The 25,642-nt window shown below is 37.6% G+C and overlaps 1 protein-coding gene across 1 annotated transcript in view; it reads left to right on the top strand.

The window, feature by feature from the left end:
• Positions 1 to 25,642, top strand: part of CTNNA3 (catenin alpha 3) — a 1,265,562-nt gene that overhangs the window by 1,191,950 nt on the left and 47,970 nt on the right. Inside the window, exons 16-17 of the mRNA XM_081105050.1 lie at positions 10,577 to 10,682; positions 17,540 to 17,674. Coding sequence (XP_080961176.1) covers positions 10,577 to 10,682; positions 17,540 to 17,674 — 241 coding nt within the window. The remainder of the gene's footprint in view (positions 1 to 10,576; positions 10,683 to 17,539; positions 17,675 to 25,642) is intronic.

The raw sequence follows: 25,642 nt of genomic DNA on the forward strand, positions 1-25,642 counted from the left end.
GAAGATGAGAAAAGACCTGTTTTCAAATGTTGGTGCCCAGTACAGATTTTCTATTATACCCTGAAAGGTGTTGATGACTAATGACTTAGTCATTTGGGGGAGGAGGAGATGGGGAAAGGCTGGTGCTGGAGAGCTTGCTTTCCTATGCATGAGAGAAGATAGAAATGGATTCCCTTGTCAATCCTCGCTACCCATATGAGTCTGGAGAGCCACCACTGAGAAATTTATCCCTTAGTTCATAGTTTCAGTAACCAATTACTTCCAAAGTTTTCTTAAGTGATATTAACTATAATTATAATCTTTTCCCTAAATGACCCCTTTAAGCAGCAGGTATACTTTCTGAATGTCTTATGAGAATATTTTCCAGAGTTTTCAAGGCCTGTACGTCTCAAAGAAGAAATGAGTACTTATAGTAATTATTGGAAAAACTCCCTCTCCCAAAAGAAGAAAAAAGAAAAACTTTCCCTATCTTCCGGCATGTAGGATTTCTCCCTCTTCTTGCCTCAGGCTAGAATCTGATGTACACAATGGTTTGTGTTTCCTGTGTAGCCCAGGACAAGGCATGTTAACATTGATGCGTGGTGGATGGGAAGGACATTCTTGAGTTGGCCTGAAGGAAAAACTAGAGTTGCTAGTTGCATGGATGCTGATTCTCACTGCTCCTTCTATAACCCAGAGCTGGTGTCACTCTTGTATCTATTATTCTCCTGATCTTTCTTCACACGGACTCCTTGTATTAGTTCCTATTGACTTTTTGGTGTGATATTAAAACAACTTGTTTAATTAATCTAAAATTGGGCGTAGATCACTGGAAACGATGTATACTCAAATACTAGAGCTTTCACCAGTGCTAGGATTCCCAACTGGCTTCATTTTTGGTTCTAGATAACTTCTGATGGTCAATGCTGGATTCCCACTACTGGCTCCATTTCTCTCTGAGTCAAAAGTCGAGTTGAGAGGGAAAAAAACAACTGTGACTTTCTTTCCCCCCAAACGTATCTGCTTTCAGCCCCAAGTAGAATGGAAAAAAAAAAAAAAAGGAAAGATAAGTGTCAGGTTGTGGATTACAGAAATTCAATCAAAGAAGAGGCTATTCTTTTGATAACCCTTGGGATTGGTCAAATAGTTGCTTCAATAGGACCCCACTAAGAACAATGGCTAGGACGCTCTTGTTATTATATATTTCTTTGTAATACATGAAACATCCCACTGATTCAGAGCTACCCATTGCATTTCAGTGCTTCAAAATACATACTGACAGAAAACGTATGATGATGCTTCCACCTACATGATTTCTTTTTAATTGGCTTTGAGAGTGCTAATGATTTGATCTCCCTAAATTTAGACTAACCTGTATTCATATACCTTGAAGAAAAGTTAAGGATCATTGGGCTTCTAAGCTTTGATGTTCTTGTTTATAGGGTGAAGATAATAGATGCTAGAAGAAGAATGATGATGTAGTTCAGCATAAGTTATAAGATGCACAGGTAGTATCCATGATGTGGATGGCAACTCTTGAATTTTTGCAGTGAACAACCTATACCCCACTATTCAGCTGTTCTGGGTGTGAGGGCTGAGTGAGAAAACGGAGTGATTTTACAGTTAGTTCCTGGAACATAGAAGTACTCACATTTGCTCGTATGTACATTTTGAATACAAAATTACACAGGAAAAATAATAATACTTAGGGAGAACGGGAGAAGGTTTATCATTTTACTAAACACAAAAATCAGAATATCTGGCTAGCTGACCTCTTTTTTGCCTTAAAAACAAACTTTGTGAAATAACTCCATTCTAATTCTACTGCTTTTACCTAGGTGTTTAGTGGGTTTTTGACCCTTAAAGGTACTTCATAAAATCCTTCCCTGAATTTTACAGTCTCTAGGTTTGATACAACACTATCTAGTAGAGGATAAATTAGGGAATTTGAGGGCTGAAGACCAGAGAAAAGACTTAGGTCTCAGATTTGTTTAGAAAAGTAATTTTGGATTTGAAGGGAATTTCTACTTACTACACACACACATGTGCACACACACACACATGCACGCACACACATACCATAAACAAATATAGCAATCATACACTGTATGCACACAAACAATAACAACATCAACAGCAGAAATACTAATATTATTAACCTTAAAAGTATTCTCCTCAGGCTGATCACCAAAAAGATCTCTAAAATCAGCCCTATCCTTTTTTCATAAATACAACACTGAACATGGAAGACTATTATCACCGTGTACAAAGTAGCTGTATATCATTTTTAGTTTTAATAATAGACCATATACAGTGTAACAATTTTAAACCAAAACCAGAATTGGTTTTCTGGCCAAGCAGAGTGTAGGTCTTATAATTTCAGCTGTATTGGTGAAGAGCCTTGGTACTTTCCCAAACTGTCCCACCTACTTGATGGCATCCCAAATTCTCTTCAAAGGGAGCACAGATTTTGTTGCTAAAATAAAATACAGGATTGTTGCACCCCTGGTAGTATGCACAGAAATGCTCTAAGTTCATAAAGCCTTGTTTTCTTTTCTCCCTGTGCCCAAATGAAATGCATTTCCAGCTTTCTTTGCAGTTGCATGGGTCTATGTGTCTGGATTTTAAAATATTGGTCAGAGTAATGTTTCCTAATTATTTTTTATTTTTTTAATTATTATCATTATTATTATTTTTTACAGAGAGGAAGGGAGAGGGATAGTGAGTTAGAAACATCAATGAGAGTGAAACATCAATCAGCTGCCTCCTGAACACTCCCTACTGGGGATGTGCCTGTAACCAAGGTACATGCCCTTGACTAGAATCGAACCTGGGATCCTTCAGTCCACAGGCTGACACTCTATCCATGAGCCAAACCAGTTAGGGCATGTTTCCTAATTCTTATCTTGATCCCTAATGTCTCTTCTGATATCCTCAATCTTTTCCTGTGTCAGATGTCTGAATGAAATGAATCCATCCACGGGTCGTGATGCCTTAAAAGTAGGTTATCTTGTAATAGAAGGTGCCTGGGTTCTTAAATGGCTATGTGGTGTGTAGCCCATCACCCACAGTACACCTTGCTAAGGATATAAAAGAGGAATATTCTTCGTTGGGATAAGGACTAAGATATTTTGATGTTGTTAGGCTACTCTGAATAATATGAAATAAGAAAAGCAGAAATGAATATATATGAATATATACATACATATGAAGACATATATCCCTTTTACATGGGACATTTCTTTTAGACTTGCATCTCAGAGTTTCTTCTAATTACTCAGGAAGTTAGCTATTTACTCACTAGCTGATTTTCTAAGGAATTTTATAGGGTGCTGAAAACTTGAGGATGATACTTTATAAGACAAAAATAACATCCAAGGGGAAAAAGTTGCCTAATTAAAAATTCATGTTTTAATAGTAGAAGAACAGTGTGTCTTGGCTTGAGTCTATTTCCTCTATTTATCTCATCATTTTCAGTTGCTTCATGATAATTAGTTTTTTTCTTTTGTATTTAATGTCAGAATTACAAGTAAGAGAACTGTAGAGCTAAGTTATAAATCTTGGGAAATTCATACTACCAAAAAATGTGTCCATTAAATGTAAATCAATTTTTTTATGAGGAGTTAAAGAATAATCTTAACAATGACTATGCACATATACACACACACAGTTTATAGGTGTAAATATCCTATCTAATAAAAGAGAAACATGGTAATTAGCATATGACCGCTACCCTTCCCATTGGCTAATCAGGGCAATATGCAAATTAACTGCCAGCCAAGATGGCAGCCAGCAGCCAGGCAGCTTGAAACTAACATGAAGCTTGCTTGCTTCAGTGACGGAGGACTCCAACGTTCCCCGCCTGCCGCTGCAGGCCTCTGAGCTGCAACTCTACGCAACTATGTTACAAATATAGAAGCTAAACAAAACCCCAGAAACCTGCTTTAGTCCGCCGGGCTTCAGCCAGCAGGATCGCAACATTGTTTCAAATACAGAAGGTAAACAAGGGCCAGAAACCTGCTTTCAGCAGCGGAGGCCTAAGAGCTGGAGCCAAGCCACAAAGCTAAACCTGGCCCACAATAAAAAAAAAAAAAAGAAAGAAAAAAAGGAGCGGTTGGGAGCTTCAGTCACCTGCCAGCCTGAAAACAGCCCTCAGCCCCTCACCCAGACTGGCCAGGCACCCCAGTGGGGACCCCCACCCTGAAGGGTGTGTGACCAGCTGCAAACAGCCATCCCCTCACCCAGACTGGCCAGGCACCCCAGTGGGGACCCCCACCCTGATCCAGGACACCCTTCAGGGCAAACCAGCCAGCCCCCACCCATGCACCAGGCCTCTATCCTATATAGTAAAAGGGTAATATTCCTCCCAGCACTGGGATCAGCGGAGCTGCGAGGCCTCCGGGCACCGGGATCAGTGTGACGGGGGCAGCGCCCAAACCCCCTGATTGCCCTGCAGCTCTGTGTGTGACAGGGGGTGGGGCCACAACCTCCCTATCGGCCCTGCTCTGTTTGTGACAGGGGAAGGCGCCCCAACCCCCTGTTCAGCCCTGCTCTGTGCCTGATAGGGGGGAGGTCCCCAACCCCCTGATCGCCCTGCAGCTCTGTGTGTGACAGGGTGCGGCGCCCCAACCCCCTGATCGGCCCTGCTCTGTGTGTGACAGGGGGCAGCGCCCCAACCCCCTGATTGGCCCTGCTCTGTGCGTGACAGGGGGTGGCGCCGCAACCTCCCCATCGGCCCTGCTCTGTGCATGACAGGGTACGGAGCCCCAAGCCCCCTGATGGGCCCTGCTCTGTGTGTGACAGGGGACAGTGCAACCTCCTGATCCGCCCTGCTCTGTGCATGACAGGGGGCGGCGCCCCAACTCCTCAATCGGCCCTGCTCTGAGCCCAACCAGGGGCTGCACCTAGGGATTGGGCCTGCCCTCTGCCACCCAGGAGCAGGCCTAAGCCAGCAGGCCGTTATCTCCCGAGGGGTCCCAGACTGTGAGAGGGCACAGGCCGGGCTGAGGGACCCCCCGAGTGCACAAAGTTTTGTACACCGGGCCTCTAGTCTATATATATAAAAACCTAAGTGACCGTTACGACCTAACGACTGGAACGACTAGTCGACCAGTCGCTATGACACTCACTGACCACCAGGGGGCAGACGCTCAATGCAGGAGCTGTCCCCTGGTGGTCAGTGTGCTCCCACAGCCAGCCAACCGCCCCCAGTCCCTCCCCCCGGCCAGCAAAACTCCTGCGGCCTCTCCCCCCCTGTCTGCAGCTGGCAAGCTCCAAGGCCCCAGCTGCCTGGCCCTGATCAGGACTGGGTGTGATGGCCCCGATAGGCTCTGATCACTGACCAGACCTGGGGACCACACCTGTGCACAAATTTCGTACACTGGGGCTCTAGTTTTGTTTTTGTTTTTTTCTTAGTAAAAGGATATTGAGGTATAAGAAGAAATTCAATATAATCAAGCTAGTCCATATTATCTGGAAAGTGCTATAATTATTACATAGAAATTTAAAAAGTCACCTATAAAATAAATAAAATACCATTAGTCACTAAATAAAACATCATTACTTATAAAGGGCTAGAAAAAGAAAAAATAAACATCTACTGAATACCTAATATGTGCCCAACATTGTGTTAAATATGTGATTTGTATGTATCCTTCCCATGTGGCAAGTGTCGTCATTTTAATGACGAGGTAAAAAGCTCAGACCAACTGAGTCATTACCAAAGGCCACATGGCTAACAAGTGTCAGTGCTGGGATACAGACACAATGTATTTCCCAAGTCCATATTTACTTCGCTCTACTTTATTGCAGCACTAAACTTGAGTGTTAGGATTAAATAAAACAAATGTCTAACTAAGATTCTAGGAGAAAAAGTTGTATTTGTTGTATTAGAAATAAACACCAAAGTGCAATCTCTGATAAGGTGTTTGTAAAGGCTGAGTTTGAGTCTAGTGATTATATCCAGGGAGAAAGGAAGAGGGGGAAAGGCACCTGGGAAAATGATAATTAAAAATAATAATAATACCTTAAGAGAAAAATCCCAGGAGATCCAACTATTGATGTTATTTCAACCATTTGACATGATTCTAAAAGTCTATGTCATGCAGCACATGTATATTTTGGGGGAACTGGGACAAACTTAGGTCGTGTTCCTTGAAGCTGTTGTGTGAATGAAGTCACTATGGTGGACCTCCTGAATACCCAGCACCTAAATCTAACCCTCATGTTTGCACTCTGTTGCTTTCATGGTAACTCTCATCATGTCTTAAGGAGATATTTTAAAATAATATAATTTGATCTTTATGTGTTTTATTGAAAGACATATAGGATAGTCATTGAGAGCAGATTCGATAATCAGTTCCCCTGAATTCAAATCCTATCCCCAATACTTAAAAGCTGTTGAACTTGATCAAATATAAATTTAACGTCTTTGTTCCTCAGTTTCCTCATCTGTGTGATGAGGATAATAATAATTCAAAAATCATAGGGTCATGATAATGGTCAAATTAGTTTGTGTAGAAAATGCTGCCTAGCACATAGCAAATGCTAAATGCGTTAACTATTATGTAGCAAAATATATGCTATCATTGTTTTCATCTATTAAGCTTTTCACAATGTCATGGCATTTATATATAAATATCAAAGGAAAAGAGAATTAAAGGGAATATTCTGGTCTTGAAATGAGGGATAATATGTTATCAAAGATTTAGGGACTACAAAAGATGTAATTAACCTTTTTGTTTTATTTTTAATTAGTAGCAGAAAATACCAATTATTTCAAAATTATTCTCAAGCCCTAAAAGACAAAGTCGGTCCATGAAACTATTTGATATTTTCTAATATTAAAGCAATTTTCCAGTTGGTTGAGTTGTTACTGAGCAGCTGTATCATCTTGTTATTACTTATGCTAATTAAGAGAAAGAAGGGAGGGGTGGATGCCAGAAATGGGGTGAGGACAGGGAAAGAAATGAGAATCAAGATTGGGGCAGTGTCAAACATAGCTCAAAGGTGTATGTTGCACAAATAACGTTTCAGCCGCTTTCACTTGCATTAATAAAGTTTTCGATGGCATGCACATCACTGGGTGATTGCAGCCCTTCCCATTATACCTTCTAACCTATAATTTAATGATTAATTGGCCAACTCTAGTCCAGAGTTTCATCTGCCCTCCTTCTGGGGGAAATATATTATTAAGGATTTCTGGCCTCTGGTTCCTTTAAAATATTTCCAAAGTCTACCCCCTCCTCTTCTGGGTGTCTTTCTCTGTAGGATCCAGGCTCAATGATTTAAGACACAATTTGCTGACAGGAGATCCTGAGAACCCATTATGAAAATGAAGGCAGCAAACAACCTTTGAATGTATTTCCCGATTTTAAAAAACCTTCATTACATAGCACATTTCAGGCTGAGGATGTTAAAAAATTTATCACAGTTTCAGTAATTGCAGCTTCCTCTGGAAGCCTGGCATGATATGGAATCATTTGTAAAATGTGAATTTTGTGTGGCATTCAGTAGGAAGCTTGCCAGGCAATACATTTAATTAGGAACACGGGGAAGGGAATAATTGCAGTCTGTCATAATGTATTATCGTTACTTTTAAGTTCTCCATGTGTTTAGGACAGTGGTGTCATAACAAGGTGTGTATTTAAAGCTAGAGGTAATTTCCCTCTCCTTGGGCCACTGATTTTATATGGGGAGATATATTATTTTGAGTGGGAAGGTACATTAGCCTCATTCCTTAGATATAACCCTTTGTCCATTGTTCAAACTCAGAGTGTTAGCTGCTCTCCTTAGAAACAGCCTTTGTCCATTGTGTTAAGGCCTCGGACGCTGATGCATTGCCCTTTCGGGAGCTGAGACAGCTTTATTGAAGTTTAACTTTCTCTGGAGATGCATCGAAATAATGAAATGCAATGCCTCTCTTGAGCATAACCATGGACCTAACATCTAGCCCCGCCTGATACATAAATTTGATAAGAACAACTCAAATACTGTATTGATTAATGTTGATGTTTTTAAAAATGACAAAGCAGCATGTGTCAGCAGACTTAAAAAGAAGTATGATGATGACCATCTTCGGAGGCCAGGCTTCCCTTGTGCTAGACATGATGTTCCATTTTATAGGGAAACTTGCTTATAATGAATTTGAGAGGCACCGCAGAAAAAGTGCAATGAATGGGCCTACTTGGCACATGCGTTTTGGCATTCAGTTTTCAAGCAGAGAATACTCTGATCATTTGTCTCTGCATGAATCCCTTCCATCAGTCATAGTCGCCTTCGTGAATGAAGAATGTCCTCTAATAACAAGTCATTGGATTTAACATTAGGGCATCTACCCTCAGAACCAGTCCAAGGTGTAAATTAGACATGAACAAAGATTGTTTCATTCTCTTTCTCTTCTAATTATGCTAGGTGTTAGCCTCTCAAAACCTTCCTTTTCTCACTCTGACCAGTTTACTACTCCTGCCCACCTCATCACTCTCCCTTCACCCATCAAAGCATCAAAACAACCCTATGTGATAAAAGCCTAATATGCTAAGTGTCCAGTAGTCTAGTCATCTGCTCAACCAATCAAAGCGTAATATGCTAATGATATGCTAAGGCTGCTCAACTGCTCACTATGACATGCACTGACCACCAGGGGGCAGATAGTCAACTAGTCGACCAGTTGCTATGATATGCACTGACTACCAGGGGGTAGATGATCTGACCTGGTAGGTTAGCTTGCTGCTGGGGTCCGGCTGATCAGGACTGAGCAAGATGGGCTGGACATGCCCTGGAGCCTCCTGCAGTTCCTCCCCAGCTGGCTAACCTCCCGTGTCCCTCCCTGGCCCCGATCATGCACCAGTGGGGTCCCTCAACCTGGCCTGCACCCTCTCGCAATCCGAGATCCCTTAGGGAATGTTGGAGAGCTGCTTTCAGCCTTATTCTTCTCAACACAGGAGCTGCCACCTGGTGACCAGTGCACTCTCACAAGGGGAGCAGTGCTCAGCCAGAAGCCAGGCTCACAGCTGGTGAGCTCAGCAGTGGTGGTGGGAGCCTCTCCTGCCTCTGTGGCAGCGCTATGGATGTCTGACTGCCCTGGGGGGAGTGAACCTAAGCTCTCAGTCAAACATCCCCCGAGGGCTCCCAGACTGTGAGAGGGAGCAGGCCATGCTGAGGGACCCGCCCTGAGTGCACAAATTTCGTGCACTGGGCCTCTGCTTATGTTATAATATACAGATGGTGTATTATAAAACTAGAGGCCCGATGCATGATAATTTGTGCAAGAGTAGGCTTTCCTTCTCCCAGCTGCCGGCACCGGCTTCCCTCTGGCACCAGGGACCCAGGCTGCTGGTAGCATCTTCCCTCTGGCACCCAGGACCTGGGCTGGTTTCCCTCTGGCCCTGGCTTCATCAGGAAGGATGTCCAGAATGACGTCCGGAAGACATCCAGTCTAATTAGCATATTACCCTTTTATTATTATAGATTATACATTTGAAACCTATATAATTTAATTAACCATTGTCACCCCAATAAATTTAATAAAAAATTATAAAAGCAATTATGATAGCATTTCCTTCAGGGTCCAATTCTCTGAAAAATAAGGAATAGAACCCAAATAGTTAGAACAGCCAGTATTTGACACTCAGTAGAGGATTAGCAATTGGACATAAGGAAGTAAGGAGAGAGGAGTGGTTTTAGGTAGATGGACAGTTACATTCGTTCAGGCAATCATTCATTTATTTCTGAGGAAAGAGAAATCAGAAAAATATCTCTTTATCTCATCCCTCTACAAAAATGTAGGCAGTGCACTTCTTTCTTCTTAACCACCTTGTAAAAGCTCTAAATGGACACAATTTTGATTCAGTGGCATTAGAAATCAAGATTATTTTAAAGTAACAACTACAATAATAATAACTTGTACTATTAAATGCTTACTTTGTTTAAAGCAATGTTCTGAGCACTTTTTAGAAATAAAAGCATGATTCTATATAGTAGATGCTTCTATTACCACCGAAAAAACTGAGGTACAAAGTGGGTATTTATCTTGATTTCCTTAGACAAATAGTAAGAAGTGATCTGATTTTGGTAAATAGTACAAGATAGTATGACTTCAGGTTCATACTCAATGATTATTACTATGAATTAATTGTGGGGGAGAAATAATGTAATTAAAAACAAAATGCAATTAACCAAAATACTCTTTAAAAAAGAATTAGAAAGAACAAGACTAAAAGTCTGATCAAAATTGCTGTTGGACATATATCAAATTTTAAATCTCACATTTCCTCCTAGAATTAGAAAAATGTGTTTGCCTTAAGGTATCTACATTTTCTAAGAGTATTTTTAGACTGAGGTTTATTATAAGAAATACCTGGGAATAAAGATTGAAAGTAATCCATCTCCTTGGCAGTATTTCTTGCATCTTAATACAATAGGCCTTTATTTTATTTTGTCTTACTTAATACTGAAGTCTAATTGAGACCTATCTAAAACTGAAGTATATAAAGCTAATAGCCAGTACTTTGGAGTGCAAATCTGTGTGTTTATAGGATGTGTGTATGTGTATATTAGCATGAACCACTTCAACTAACATGTATTCTTTTACTTTAAGGGGCAAAGGACCATTAAAGCACACGACCGATGTGATCTATGCAGCTAAAATGATATCAGAATCAGGATCAAGGATGGATGTCCTTGCTCGACAGATTGCCAACCAGGTGAATTTTCTACAAATGCATGTGGTGAACGTCTAGAAATTGTTTTCTGCCATTTCAATGTTAATTTTTAAGAGTTGAAATTTTACTCTATTGGATTATTTTTTATTACTGAATTATTTTTAAATTTTATTCAGTAATTAATGCATAAGTAGTGGACAATTCATTCTAAGGAAGCTTAGTGCATTATTGTTACTACTTAGGACTTGATTATTTCTAAGATTTTGAGTTTCACATATTCAAATTATTTTAAATATCAAATATATTTTTTGAATTTCAAATGTATTCCATTGGATTTAATATCCAGTGTTAACATTTTTCCTTAATACCTTATATTTCTTATTTTTGCTCTTCAAAAAGTAATACTTTTCAGAATTCTATTATGTTATACTTTCTGAGTCAACAATATATTCTGGCACCCTATGTAAAATTGTAAGTAGTAATTATTAGAGTACTAAAGTGAAGATTTAAAATGTATAGGTATATAATGCTTATAGAGACTGATGATTTATATAGTTGGTATTTTCCTTTACGTTTCTCTCATCTGTATTTCCGTTTTCTAGGCAGCATCTAGATTATTAAAGTTACCTTTTGCCTAACATGAAAGTTAGGAAAGTCAGTTTTTAGTTATGGTATAGGCATATTTAGTTGATATTTCAAACTGAGATGTATTACTTTGCAGGTTTCATATTATTCAACTTTATAATGCATATTTATCTCCCTTTGGGGGAAAGGGGCACTATTCTTTTTGACTTTGTAACTATTCCATATTATTTATAGCTTATATACTTTTATTGGGATGCTTATTATTATTTACTCTTTTATCCTCTATTTCTTAAAACATGAAGAATTTTCTCTTATTATATGTTGTATTTGTGGATATAAGGAGGAGAAATAAATAAGAAATAATAACTAATAGTTTTAAACATTCTTGAGTATATATATATATATATATATATATATATATATACATATATATATATATATATATACACACACACACACACACACACATATTCAGTGTCTAGCTACTTTAAGCATTATAAATATTTTATTAATTTTTTAGTATTTAGTATTTATGGTTAAAGACAAACTCTGTGCTAATATGTGACCAAATGACTGAATCCAAAATTTCTGGTTTTCTATATTATGTCCAATCCAAGTTGAAACTGAAAATGAATTGAAAACAATTCTTAAATTCAAGATAATTTTAGTCTGTGCACTAAAAAATGTCAGACCATAGTTTTCCAAATATAACTCTCACAGGTCAGCAGTCAGTGTAGACCATATGAGTCTGTTGTCCTTTATCTCTGACATAATAAAAGAGCTCCACTGTATTTTTCTTCTTCACCTGAGGATATGTTTTTAATGATTTTAGGGACAAAGGGAGAGAAAGAGAGAAACATTGATTGTGGGAACTATACCTACAACCTAAGTATATGCCCTGACCTGGAATCAGTCTTCTGGTACATGGAACGATGCTCCAACCACCTGAGCCACCCAGCCAGAGCAAGTCCCACTGTTCGTTTTAGCTATACCTTCCATAGATACGCTTTTCTTCTGTGTTTTAGAAACCTCAGTTTGCTAAAGTGCAGCAAAGATAGACATAGCAAAGAAGGAAAATGTTCAAAGTATACTGAGATTTCTACATGTAAAATCATCTCAAACTGATGACTAACCAAATTTGATAGAGTGAGGAAAAGCCCTCTTTATTGAGATAGTAAATTGAATAGAAAAATAGTTTTATCGTAGGCAAGATGGATTATGAGATAGTTGAGGGTTCCATGTGTTGGATGTGAAATGTTGATAAGACAATAAAATGAATAAATGCAATAGGTATATGGAACTTCTGAAGACAGAACTGGATGATTGATAATTATTATTATTATTTTTTATTTTGTAAGTGATAGCTGAAGCCACGACAGTGTATACTATTATCCAGGAAGAGGGTAAGAGTGAAATGATACCCAAGAACAAAAACTGAGAACACCAAAAGGGCAGCATTGACAATTGTTAGAAGGCATGTTACCGAATAACAAGAGAGGCAGATGGGGTTACAGGGTTGAAGAAGGGTTTTTATTTTCAGGGATTTTATGTTGATCGATTCAAGGGTGAAAACATTAAAAGTGCAGAAACAAATGGGACAATTGATGCTATGTGACCCCGAGGAAGGTTCAGTTTTATCAGCTATGATACAGTGGTGCTGGTCCTATAGCCAGCCTCTGGGCTGGAGCACTGGTAGGGAAATGAGTCCACCCTGGGGAGGGAAAGGTCCTGGACACACTGTTCTTGTTATCACTGGTTACTCAAAATTTCTATTCTAGCAGTCACAATGACACCTCATACTTTTGGTTAGCAAACTTTGCCAGTTTAGCAGAAATTAAACTGTTGTCTGTAATTGCAAAAGTCATTATGTTTTTAAAATAAAGTTTATATTCTATTGTGGCAAAAAATAGCTGAGTTTTAGAATAAAGGTCTTTAAAGTATTCACTTTTCTAATTCACTCTTAAAATTGAAACTTAAAGGTAATGTGTTTTACTTTTCTTCTCACTCCTAAATGAAGGATTCTGCATTGGGACCAAGCATCTTGCTAGAAGAGTGAAAGCTGGTTTAGCATGAGAAACCCACTTAGGCTGGCATGCCATCTGCTTGCCTGTAGTGAGAGTCTTAGTAGTTATAAATTTAGAAAAAATATATATCCATGCATTAAAAAGCTAACCAGATGTCCTGGTCAACATCTTAATAAACTGGGAAATACCCACACTGTTATGATAGTCTACCACTGGATTTGTCTTGAAATCCTGAGCAGAGTTCCTTTAAAAGATATTTTATGAAAATTTTATTTTTTTAAAAGTCAAGGCCAAGAATGTTTTACAAATATAAGGCTCAAACTTTTTTTTTTTTCATCACCATCATATAAAAAAAAATAGGGGAAAGATTATTTGACTTTAATAAAGGAGTTTTGGCAAATAGGAACATTTTTAAAAATATTTTTTTTAATTTTTCAATTATAGTTGACATACAATAGTATATTAGTTCTAGGTGTACATCATAATTACACATTTATATAACTTATATGAGGAGGTCACCCTGATAAGCCTAGTACCCACCTGACATCATACATAATTGCAATATTATTGACTGTATTCCCTGTGCTGTTTATATCTCCGTGACTGGCAATTTGCACATCTAGTCCCCTCCCCTTTTTCATCCATGGCCCCAACTCCCCTCCCTCCTGACAACCATCAGTTTGTTCTCTGTATCTATGAGTTTTACTTTTTGATTTTTTCTTTATTTAGATTCCACATGTAAGTGCAATCATATGGGATTTGTCTTTGCCTGACTTATTTCACTTAGCATAATACTCTCTAGGTTGATCTATATTGTTGCACATGGAGAGGTTTTGTTCTTTTTTATGGCTGAGCAATATCCCATTGTGTACATACCATCTCTTTTATATCCATTAGAGGAGCATTCTTCGAGTGGGAATGATTCATTCTCCTGATTCTGCTTTTAGGTGGTCAAAACCAATCAGAAAAGCTTTCCAAATGTCAATAGGAAGAAGGCTGTAATAAATTTTGCATTATAGAATTGACCAATTAGTATGCTTTTAGTCCTTCAGTTATAAATCTGACTAGCATTGTTAGGTGTAAGCAAGATTTTCATTAATTCTGGAAGTAAAGGGTAAAGCTAGCTCAGGCAACTTTTAATTTCAAAAGTTCAACTTCACATTTTCTGCTCATTTGAATCTTTCTTAACAGAATTCTAAACTCTTTGAGTATGGCTTTGAAAGAATCCCTTGAGAAGAGATTGTATGCTTTTCTTGGTGGTGGCAACATTGGTAATTGGTTAAGGGTCTAATTATTAATTTGCAAGTTCAATTTTATCATCTGTGATATAGTGGTGCTGGTTTTTAAGAAAAAAATCCTATAGATAAGAGTGTCCATTTAAGAATCAATTTACAAATCAGGGTGGCAATTTACTGTTCACTATCCTATATAATAAAAGAGTAATATGCAAATCAACTGAATGGAGGAACAACAGGTCAGCAGGGGGTGGAGCCGGCCGCTTGCAGCCAGTGCAGTCCCCTGATCGGCCCACCTGGTTACCTCCCACAGGCAAGGACTCCCGGACTGTGAGAGGACACAGGCTTGGCTGAATGCACGAATTTTCATGCACCAGGCCTCTAGTATAAGATAAAACTGGTAAGAAGACTAATACTGTTCCTAGATTATAGAGGTAGGTAAGTATAGCCAGATGATGTCAGTTTGAATAATAGCTCTGCCATTTATTAATTGGGCAATCAATTAATATATCTGTGCCTCAGCTTCCTTCTTTGCTAAGTGGGGATAATGAGAGACCATACCTCATGTAGTTGTGTGATTATTAAAAATAGTTAGTATAGGCAAAGTACCTGGAACAGTATATGGCAAATAAAACACTACATGTCAGAGATTTTCATTGAGTTCATCCATAAGAACAAAAAATAGATAAGGCTGTTACTCAATGAGAACAAAGAAAATGGTGTTTTCAATGAATGTCATGTAGAAGAGATTTAACACAGGGAATGAAACAGAATACAAAATTCAAATTATCTTTAGATGATTTATATGCTCTATCAAAACTTAGTTTGCAAATGTGCAAAAGGACAATAATTAGATCTGAGAATACACCATATTCTCAAGATCAATCCATGTTGTTGCAAATGGCAGTATTTAATATTTTCTTATGACTGAGTAGTATTCCATTGTAAATATGTACCACATCTTCTTTATCCAATCATGATAAGCAAAATAAGTTAGAAAAAGCCAAGAACCATATGATTTCACTCAGATGTGGGATATAAAAAACTGAAAGCAACAAGAACAAGTAAGGAAAACAAAGAAACAAAAATTCATAGACACAGACAACAGTATGCTGGTTACCAAAGGGAATAGGGCTGAGAGGAACTACAGAGGAAAGGGAGTCAAATATATGATGGCAGAAGAGGATTTGAATTTTGGTGATGGGCACACAATGCAATATATAAGTGTTGTATCATAGAATTGTACACTTGCAACCTATCCTCCTCTTCTTCCTCCTCCCCTTCATCTCTCTCTCTTTTTCTGTCTCTGTCTCTCACTTTTTCTGGTCCCTTTCCTTAATTAGTTATAATTTAACCCTTTCTGTGAGATTTGGGGGATTACTCTTACTTCCTCATTTAAAATTTTAAAAACACAGTTAAAATCAAGATCTCTCTCATCTTGTCTGGTGGTAGCCCTGGCTGGTTAACACATGTTTCATATGTCCATGCCTCTCTAGCAGATTGATAGTATTTATGCAGAAGAGTTTATTTCTTTGCTACATTTGTTGATTAACTTTTATTCAAGGTTCCCATGGTTTCATCTTGTCCACACATTCCGGAGCTATGTAGAGTAGTCTATTCAGCAAATATAAAAGGGATTCTCAGGTATTTTCTGGCAGCACTCCAGCTTATTGACTACTAGGTAAAAGCAGAAATTCCAGGAAGGCTTTCTGATCTTTTATCCTATCTTATATTTTACTAGAGGCTTGGTGAATGAAATTCATGCATGGGTAGGGTCCCTAGGCTTGGCCGGCGATCAGGGCCAATCTGTGGGGTGACCGGCGGGGTGATCAGGGGGCCCCTGCTGGCACCCACCTTGGCTGGCCTGGGACCTGTGGAATGGGGGCATCTCCTGCATGGAGCATCTGCCCCCTGGTGGTCAGTGCACATCATAGCGACCAGTCATTCCACCAGTTGTTCTGCTGTTCAGTCAATTTGCATAGTAGGCTTTTATTGTATAGGATTTTGCATTTTAGTTTATCAGTAGTGTATATTTTAAACATAATGCAACCATTTTGTTTTATACCATTTAATTAAACAACATAATATATTTTAAATACTGTGTTTTTTTTTTTCACTTTTCCAAAACATTTTCCACATCCTTTGGAAATATTATTTTCTTGTAGACTATGTAATATCACATTATATGAAGAGCATTCACCTTTAATCTTTTTACTCTTTTAGGACATTTAAGTTATTTTCAAATTTTGCTATTATAAGTAATACTGCAATGAATATCTTTACAGAAAATTACTCTCCATATTTCAGCATCCTTATGAAAATGCATTTGAATTAGAATTAAGTTATTGGGAATTTTAAAAACCTATTTTAATTACATAGAAGAAAGAACACAAAGATTAAACACAGACCATAGATATTTATGTTATGATGAAGCTCAAAGCTGTATTCCAGATAGTTCCTTACAGAAGTGAATATAACATAGGTAAAGAAATTTAGCACATCTATAAAACATGGATGCATGCCTTCTGTTTCTTAGCTCCAGGTAGATCCACAGCTGTTATTTAAGGTGGACTGATTTCTTTTGTTTGTAATAGCTAAGAGCATTAAATGCTGAAATTAAGAGAACATAATATATAGTTTTTTGCAGATGATTTTTTATGCTCATGTAAATAGCAAAGCACAGACAATGCAGAATTATGAGTTCAGAAGAGTGTTCTAATTGCAACTCTAGGTTAAAGGAATAATTGCATTTATCTTGGATTTACCTAAAAATATAATCTGAACACTTCTAACCTTATCATAAATTAAATGCATTATTTTATGTACCTCTTCATGTTTGGATATTTCTTTAATCGTTCTTTTGTCTGTGCTGAAGTAATTAAAATCAAAACATGAATAAACTCCTCTAATGGAGGAAGCATGGCCTTGGTCTGAGAATTGGAGCTCAATGAAAATAAAATTGCTTATAAGTCACCTGAAATGTCAATATTTCCTCACTTTGATCTAGTTATTATTAATTTTGCTATTTCCACTTTTATCTTTTATGCATATTTAGTGTCCAGATCCGTCATGCAAACAGGACTTGCTGGCTTACCTAGAACAGATTAAATTCTACTCTCACCAACTGAAAATCTGCAGCCAAGTTAAAGCTGAGATCCAGAGCCTGGGGGGAGAGCTCATCATGTCAGCTGTGAGTACTGCCCAGAACTAATATCATATTGTAGAAGATGCTTAAAACCTCTTTATTCCACCACATCTTACATGTCCATGTAGGTTAACAACTCAATTGGAGTGTAAAAAGTTGCATGTAAACTAGTGAGAAATCTTACCAGATTTCTTAAAGATATGCTACATAGGTACAACTTATTTTTATTTACTTCAGAGATACTAGAATGAATCATGTTTTATAAGACACTTGGGTGAGAAATAATACTTAGAGCATGATTTTCAGACTTCAGAAAGAGTACAGGCGGAACTCTGAATTGAACCCTATAATTTTCATAAAATGAAATTCATATGGCATTGCAAGTTAAAATAATTTTATGATTAATTTATATTCCCACCGTAACATAGAAATGCAGGCTTTGAAAGATTTTATTTCCATATATAATTTTAGAAGTGGAATATGATAGAACATTATAGATTTAGATGAACTTTCATGAATTCTTCGGTGACCCTGAGTTTCAGTCTGCTATAAAATGACCATGGTAGAAATAACATCTAACTTTTCTACTCATTTTTAATAATAGTATATCATTTCTTTAGAGTGGGTACAGTAATAAAATATTTTATATCAGTATTGGATTCAGTTATCAGTGACTTTGAGAAGGACATGGAACAAGATTATAAATTTAAGTTAAAGTGAAGCATCATGAATGTTATGGGAACTTACATTCATGAAGACAAATTTTGTAAAAATGATAACAGTATACTTATAAATTTGAAATGTTTAGGACCTCAATAGCCTGACTTTGGACTCTCCCGCAGTGAGCTAACATTCTTAAAAGAACATAGTTACAAAAATGCAAGCAAAGAATTACCATCAAGACTAGAGGGCAGGGAACTAAGCCCCATAGACTGTTTCTTGCCTGTCTTTTATCTTCACAACAGTATGCCTCCTAGATTGTTTATTGGCTTGTCTCGTTTACTTTAATACTTGAAAAAAATGAAATTTAGAAAGGTGAAATAGCTTCTCAGCGGTCATACTAGTAAATGCCAGAATTGGGGTTTACCTTCAAACACCTATGCCTTCTCTATTCAGATGGGCAACTTGGAATGTATGATGAAAGTGAAGAACACAAATCAAAAGTGAGTAATTTGGAAATTATGTGTAGTTATTATTAAAGGTAAACAAATCGGTGTTTTTTTTTACATTTATATTTTGCAAAAGAATTTATAAATCAATACAACCTATACAAGATTGGTATCCTTTCAGTTTTCAAAGAAAAGTATATTTTAAATTGTCACAATCTATACACACAGAAAATATGTGTGTATGCATACATACATGTTTATAGGCATGCACAGATAGACACAGCATGTGTATTTTATTACATATATGCATTTTAAAATATTGTATCTTTATTCTGTATTAGACATTTAGTCTTCATTTTCTCAACATTATAATACTTTAGATGTGTAAAAAGTATTTACACCAGTCTGCTGTTTACTTTTCTTATTTTCACACACTCACCATCATTCACATGGTATAATCCATGTAAATTTTATGATTTAATTATATGCTAATTTTTCATGTTACCTGAAGCTGAGCTTTCAAAAAACTTGATAGAAGTTCAGCCTATAGATTACTGCTGAAATATATTACTATTAATGGTACCTCCAAAATATAATTTCCATCAGGTATATGAATTGAGTTTGTATTCCTTCCTGTTTGATATGATGATTCAAATTCATGAACTTTACATATTTTACAGAAAGATGAGGCATGAGCCATTTAGAATTCATGATTTACTATTTAAAAGCTGAGTTGTTATATAAAATGAGAAATAGCATTGCAAATCCAAAACTATTTGTCATCATTTCGCCCATAATTTCCCATTAGAAAAAATATAAATCTCAAAATAGGAGCACGCCCCCTCTTACATGCTTTACTGCCATCTGCTTGCTGGTCGATCCTGGAAAGCTTTGAAAATACATTTCATTTGTGCGTGCCAAAGCACACTTCTTCCATCTCTCCATGACCCTGAGTTCTAGTCTTGTTCTTTTTCTTTTTTTCCTTTAAATTGAGAAGATCTTATCTAGGTCACTCTTTTTTCCCCCATAAAATCTTCTGAAAAATAACAAGCATGTTTCTAAAGCAAGGAAACTCATTAAAAATTACAGAAAATTGTACTCAAAACTACAGATGATTCAAAGATCACTAAATAAAGTTTGCATTCCAGAATCAGGTTCATGAAATCCTATTTTTAGAAAATATATTTGGTTAAGAAGAAGTAAGTGGAATGCATTTCTGGGGTTAATGAGTAGACTGATTTCTGGGTCTAGGCTAGGGTATTAGGATATAGGGTAAAGAAGATGAATTTAGAGCAGAAGAATTTTGAAACCATTCTCATAATAGAAAATGTCATTAAAATTATTTTTCTAATCCTTTTTATATCTGCAAGCACTTATCCTGAAATTACATGTTTTAATTACTAGGAAACCAAAGTGTGATTAGTCTAAAACCCCAGCACCGTAGACCATCTGGGGGATGAAACTATGAATAGATGGTACCTCCTTCAAAATACTCAAAGATGCACATATAAAACACTCAGATGGCCAAAACCGGTTTGGCTCAGTGGATAGAGCGTCGGCCTGCGGACTGAAAGGTCCCAGGTTCGATTCCGGTCAAGGGCATGTGCCTGGGTTGCGGGCATAGCCCCAGTGGGAGATGTGCAGGAGGCAGCTGATCGATGTTTCTCTCTCATCGATGTTTCTAACTCTCTATCTCTCTCCCTTCCTCTCTGTGAAAAATCAATAAAATATATTTAAAAAAACAACAAGGAAAAAAAACCCTACTCAGATGTACAAAAATGACTCCAAAACAATATAATAAACTATATAACAGTAGTTTACCCAAAAGCACTTAGTAAGGCGTGAGGAAATAATCCCATTGATTTGGCAAGTGGGCAAGAGAATGCCCCAAAAGAGGCTTGACTAATTAAACTGTACCTTGATTAAAAAAAAATCAAATGTATATTTATGGGGAAAGGAGAGGAAAAGAGTCCAAGGTACATGGAACAATTGAAAGAAAAGGAAATAAGGAATTTTATAGAAACACTAAAAGGTCTGATGTGACTGGAAACAGTTATACAGGCAGTCCTCGGTTACGTCGGACTCGACGTACATCGTTTCATGGTTCCGTCGCCATCTCCCTTTTATTTATAAAAACAAAAGTTCCATCATTTCAACGTATGTACCTATGTGCTTTATGTTTTTTATCATTTATTTACCACAAGTGAAGGTCAGGAATTGTTATCTTTCTTTTAAATTGTTTTTACTGTTTCACTTCATTCCTGCTGTGTCTGTGCTCCATGTGAGTGACGTAGGTGCTTATGTAGGTGGGTTCTGACTTACAGCAATAATCAGGTTATGTCACGCTGCAGGAAGGGATCTCCGACGTAACCCGAGATCCTACTGTACTGGGTACTGTTGGTGTGTGTACTGGGATGGTGGGGAATAGAAGAGAACCTGAAAACAAAATTGGAACTGTTTCAGAAGAACCATTTATGGCATTAATCTGACAGTGCAGGCAATTGAGAAGGATGGAAAAAGTTTAAGTTTGAGATGGGCATAAACAGATCCCTCTGTTTAGAAGTTAGCTGCTTTTAAAACATGTTCTTAAATTGATTCCAGAGAAAGGAAGAGGGGGTGGGGGGAGAGAGAGACAGATAGACAGACAGACATGGATGTGAGAGAGAAACATAAGATTTGTTGCCTCCTGCATGAACCATGACTGGTATTCAAACCCACAACTTGGGTATGTTCCCCTATCAGGAATTGAACCCAACACCCTTTGGTACAAGGGACTACACTCCAACTAACTGAGAGCCACACCAGCCAGGGCTGGAAGTTAACTGTTTTTGACAAGGTGATGAGAGCTAGAAAAGGCAAGGGAGGGATTGGAAGATAGAGGCCCGTTTAGGAATTATTTTTTTAAATAATCTAAGAGTAACAGTGAGGCCATAGATTAAGGCAACATTAGTGAGAATGGAGAGCAGTATATTCATGCATGAAAAATCTTCTGAGGTAGACGTTATTAGAGTCAATGATGTATTAAATGTTAAGGTTGAAGAAGAAAGAATTGATTTACCCCAAAGTTTTGAGATTTGTAACTTACTCAACAGTGGCATCATTAACCAAAAGCTATATGTAGAAGGAAGAGCAGATTAGGAAATTCATTCAGGGTTTGCTTGTTAAATTTAAGTGATTAAGGGGCATTCTAAGACAAAGGTCTAGGAAAATGGCTATGTGGCTATGAAACTCAGGAGAGAAGTATGAAGGAGAAATAGATGGGACCATCCAGTGAAATTAGTGAATAAAACAAAGTATAACTCAGAAGGAGATCCAGAAAACTTTTCTACATGCTAGGGATTCTAATGTAGGAGATACAGAGACTTTGGTTGTGGCAGTTTAAACATATCGGGCGTTTACTATCTCCATAAAATCTGAGAATGGGTAACCCAGGACTGTAATGGCAGCCTCACAAAGTCATCAGGGAATCAGGCGTTTTTCTCTTTTTGCTTTATTGTCCTTGGTTTCTGGCTTTCATTTCTATCAAAGTCGAAATATGGCTTCTCTAGCTCTACTATGGTTTTGATATTCCAAACAGATAAACAGAAACAAGCATTTGTTACATCTTTTTAAGTTTCTTCCTAGTGATTTTTTTTTAATATTATTCTCTAGAACTTAATTGTATAGCTAGACTTTACTGCAAGGGACGCTGCAAAATGTAAAATTTCTTTGTGTTTTAATCTGGGCACATTGCTTTCTCCGATTAAATCGGTTTTGTTTCTGTGAAGAGAGAATGGATAGCAATTTCTATCGTATCCATCTATGATTACCCAAATCACAGCAGTACTCACATATGTTGTAATTATCTGCTTTTATGCATATTTTCCACTAGACTATATGGTTTCTGGATATTTTTGAGTGATTAAGGCTGATCAACATAAAATTTCTGCATTATTTATAGACATTGGCTGCTGTACCGTCAAAGTGCATATTGGAACTTCATATACTTTTCCAAAACAGTATTAGTAATATGATGTAGACAAAAATTAGACCATATTGGGATGAATGCTTATGGTGCAGTAACCGAGCAAAGATGGTAAAATAGACTAAATTTTCCAACAGTTTGTATCTGGAAGGAAGAAGAAATAAAGAGTAAGAGAATGAAGAGAGAGGGAGAAAGATTTTTAAGGAGTAGACGGAATTACTCAAAGTTTCTTTTCCTTGTTTTTCCTTTGTTTTGTTAACATTTTTATTTATGTACTTTTTAACATGGCAATAATTGAAAAAGTATTAGGTAAAGACTAGAAGAAACTAGAAAAGAATGAATCTATGAAAAATTAGAAATATAACTCACTGAATAAAGTGTTAAGAATGGAATTAGGAAAACAGATAGAAAGACTAGGTTTGGTTTTAAAAAAAACACAAAACAAAAACAGAAAACAAAACAAAACCCTCTTCTGAGCCAGTATAAAGATAAATAAAGCTATAAATACACTTAGATACTGATAAATAGGAAATTGAAGAATTTCTTGCTGATGGATCCCATATTTGTGGTAAAATAGGAGGAGGAGTTTTCTGTTGAGATTAAGATCTGAGTGCTATATCCACAGTTTCATTTTAGCAAAGGAACAAAGTAAAGATTCCCATATGTTCAGTCACTTTTCGATACTGCTTAGAAGAGAAAATAATCCAAGTGAACAGTGATGACTTGAGATAGTAATCAGATATACTGTATGCTACACATTGTTCTACCAGAGCTGAGCTTCAAGACCTGGCCTAGATTAGGGACCTTCAGGTTATCATTCAGTCACATGAAAATGAAGCCAGCATAGCCTTCCAATGCTATCATTATTAAATGGAAAAATGATAGCAAAACATGGCAGAACTATCTAATTAACATACTGTTGCAGATCACTTTTCAGACACCTTAACTTATTAATGTACCCATTTAGCAATAGAATAAAAATGATATAACCCCAAGAATATTAAAATGTACGTGGGTCACCTAGGACTCTCCTATAAATACTCTATCAGTTTCTCTAGTGTCCTGATGCCTAGTGCTAATTGTGGAAGTTATTATACTTTGTGAAAGGTGCCTCACCATAAAAAGTAAATATTATTATATTCCATCCTGTCTATATAAAAAATAAAATTCAAGAGGAGAAAATAAAATAATTCAAATGGTTTGAAACTCTTAAAATTACCCTTTCCTCGGCGTTAAGGTTTTAGGCCAACACCTTTTTATACTACTTAAAACTGATGAATTATGTAATCACCATGTTTTTACATTTCCTTTAATGTATTTAATTGTGTGTGCTCTCTTACCCTCAGGCAAGTGTGCCAAAGTCACAATTTTAAAGATTGAATAAATAAATAAAACTAATCAGTTGTGGGGGGGCGGGGAGATCAGCAAGATTGAAAATTTGCCAACAACTGCAGCTTAGCATCAGCAGAAGTCAAGGGGCAGTGTGCATTCAATTAGGAATGAAAAGAAACAGCAACAATACAGCTATCGGCCAAAAGAGCCACTAGGGCCTGCAGAGCCTAGGCAATCAAGCACATACAGAATGACTTAGTAGGTTAATGTGCTTGCCACGTTAAGGCATTAAGGGAATTATTTAATGAGGTTTCTGAACTTATTGCAATCATTGGTAGTCATCAGGAAAATCAGAAAAACTAAAGATTTAGAAAATTAGCTGAAGTATTTATAGTTTTGAAAAAGGGGCAGGGAGATATATGATATGGAATGGGAAGAGGTGAAAGAAATGAAGAAGAGGAGGGAATGCAGAGAAGGGCCAGAAGTAAAAGTAAAGAGAAAAATATACTTTACAAATAAACACAACTCTAGACGGTTATGTTTGTGTGTTTGTTGAATGTTAGGAGGCAATGGAAGTAATTGGCCCTTAGTAATTAATATATTTTGAAAAGAAGTTGTGGGAATGCTGTTTTCTTGTTTTATTGTATTGTAGTAAAGTGGACTCAGTTCTCTTGGTAGCTAGGTAAACTGATATCACAATGGATTAGATTTCCTTTTTTTAAATTTCTTTTTCAATTACAGTATACATTCAATATTATTTTGTACCAATTTCAGGTATAAAACATAGTGGTTAGCCATAATATACTTTACAAAGTATTTCCCCTGATATTTCCAGTATACACCTGGCACCATACATAATTACAATATTATTGACTGTATTCTATATGCTGTACTTGACATCCCTGACCATTTTGTAACTATATATTTGTACTTCTTAATTCCTCCACCTTTCACCCAGTCTCCTAAGCCCCTTAACCTCTGGCAACCATCTGTATGTTTTCTGTATCTATGAGTTCCAATTTTGTTTATTTTATATACATATACACACACACACATACTAAGAGCCCAGTGCACAAATTCGTGCACCTTTAAAGGAACTGTGGGCCACGAGGCTGCAGTGGGCACAGGGGTGGGTCTTGGCCCATCCCCAACCCTCCACCTGGCCCCTCTTACCACGCCTCCCCCTCCCCTGTCTGCTGGCAGTCCTGCTCCCGCCACCACTGCTCCCACACGCTGATGGCCACATCCCAATCATACCTGCTGATAGTGCGGAGCAATTGGGCCAGCGCCAGCAGCGGGTGCAAGTGGCGGCTGCTGTCCTGATCACCCCTTAGGAGCAGAGGGATGTGGAGAAGCCCTCAGGGGTGATCCAGGACAGCAGCTATCACTCACACCCACTGATGGTGCCGAGAAATTGGGACTGGCAATGGGCTCTGGCACTGGGTGTGAGCGGGGCCAGTGCCAGCAGTGGGTGTGAGTGGTGGCTCTGGCACTGGCAGCAGGTGCGAGTGCCCGGTGGAACTGGCATGCAGGAGCAAAGATTTTTCAGTAATCACCAGAAGCTCACCCTGATGACAGTGACCTGCACCCTGCCTCGGTCTGGCATCC

Source organism: Myotis nattereri, assembly GCF_964212035.1.
Source record: "Myotis nattereri genome assembly, chromosome: 13".
Lineage (NCBI taxonomy): Eukaryota > Metazoa > Chordata > Mammalia > Chiroptera > Vespertilionidae > Myotis > Myotis nattereri.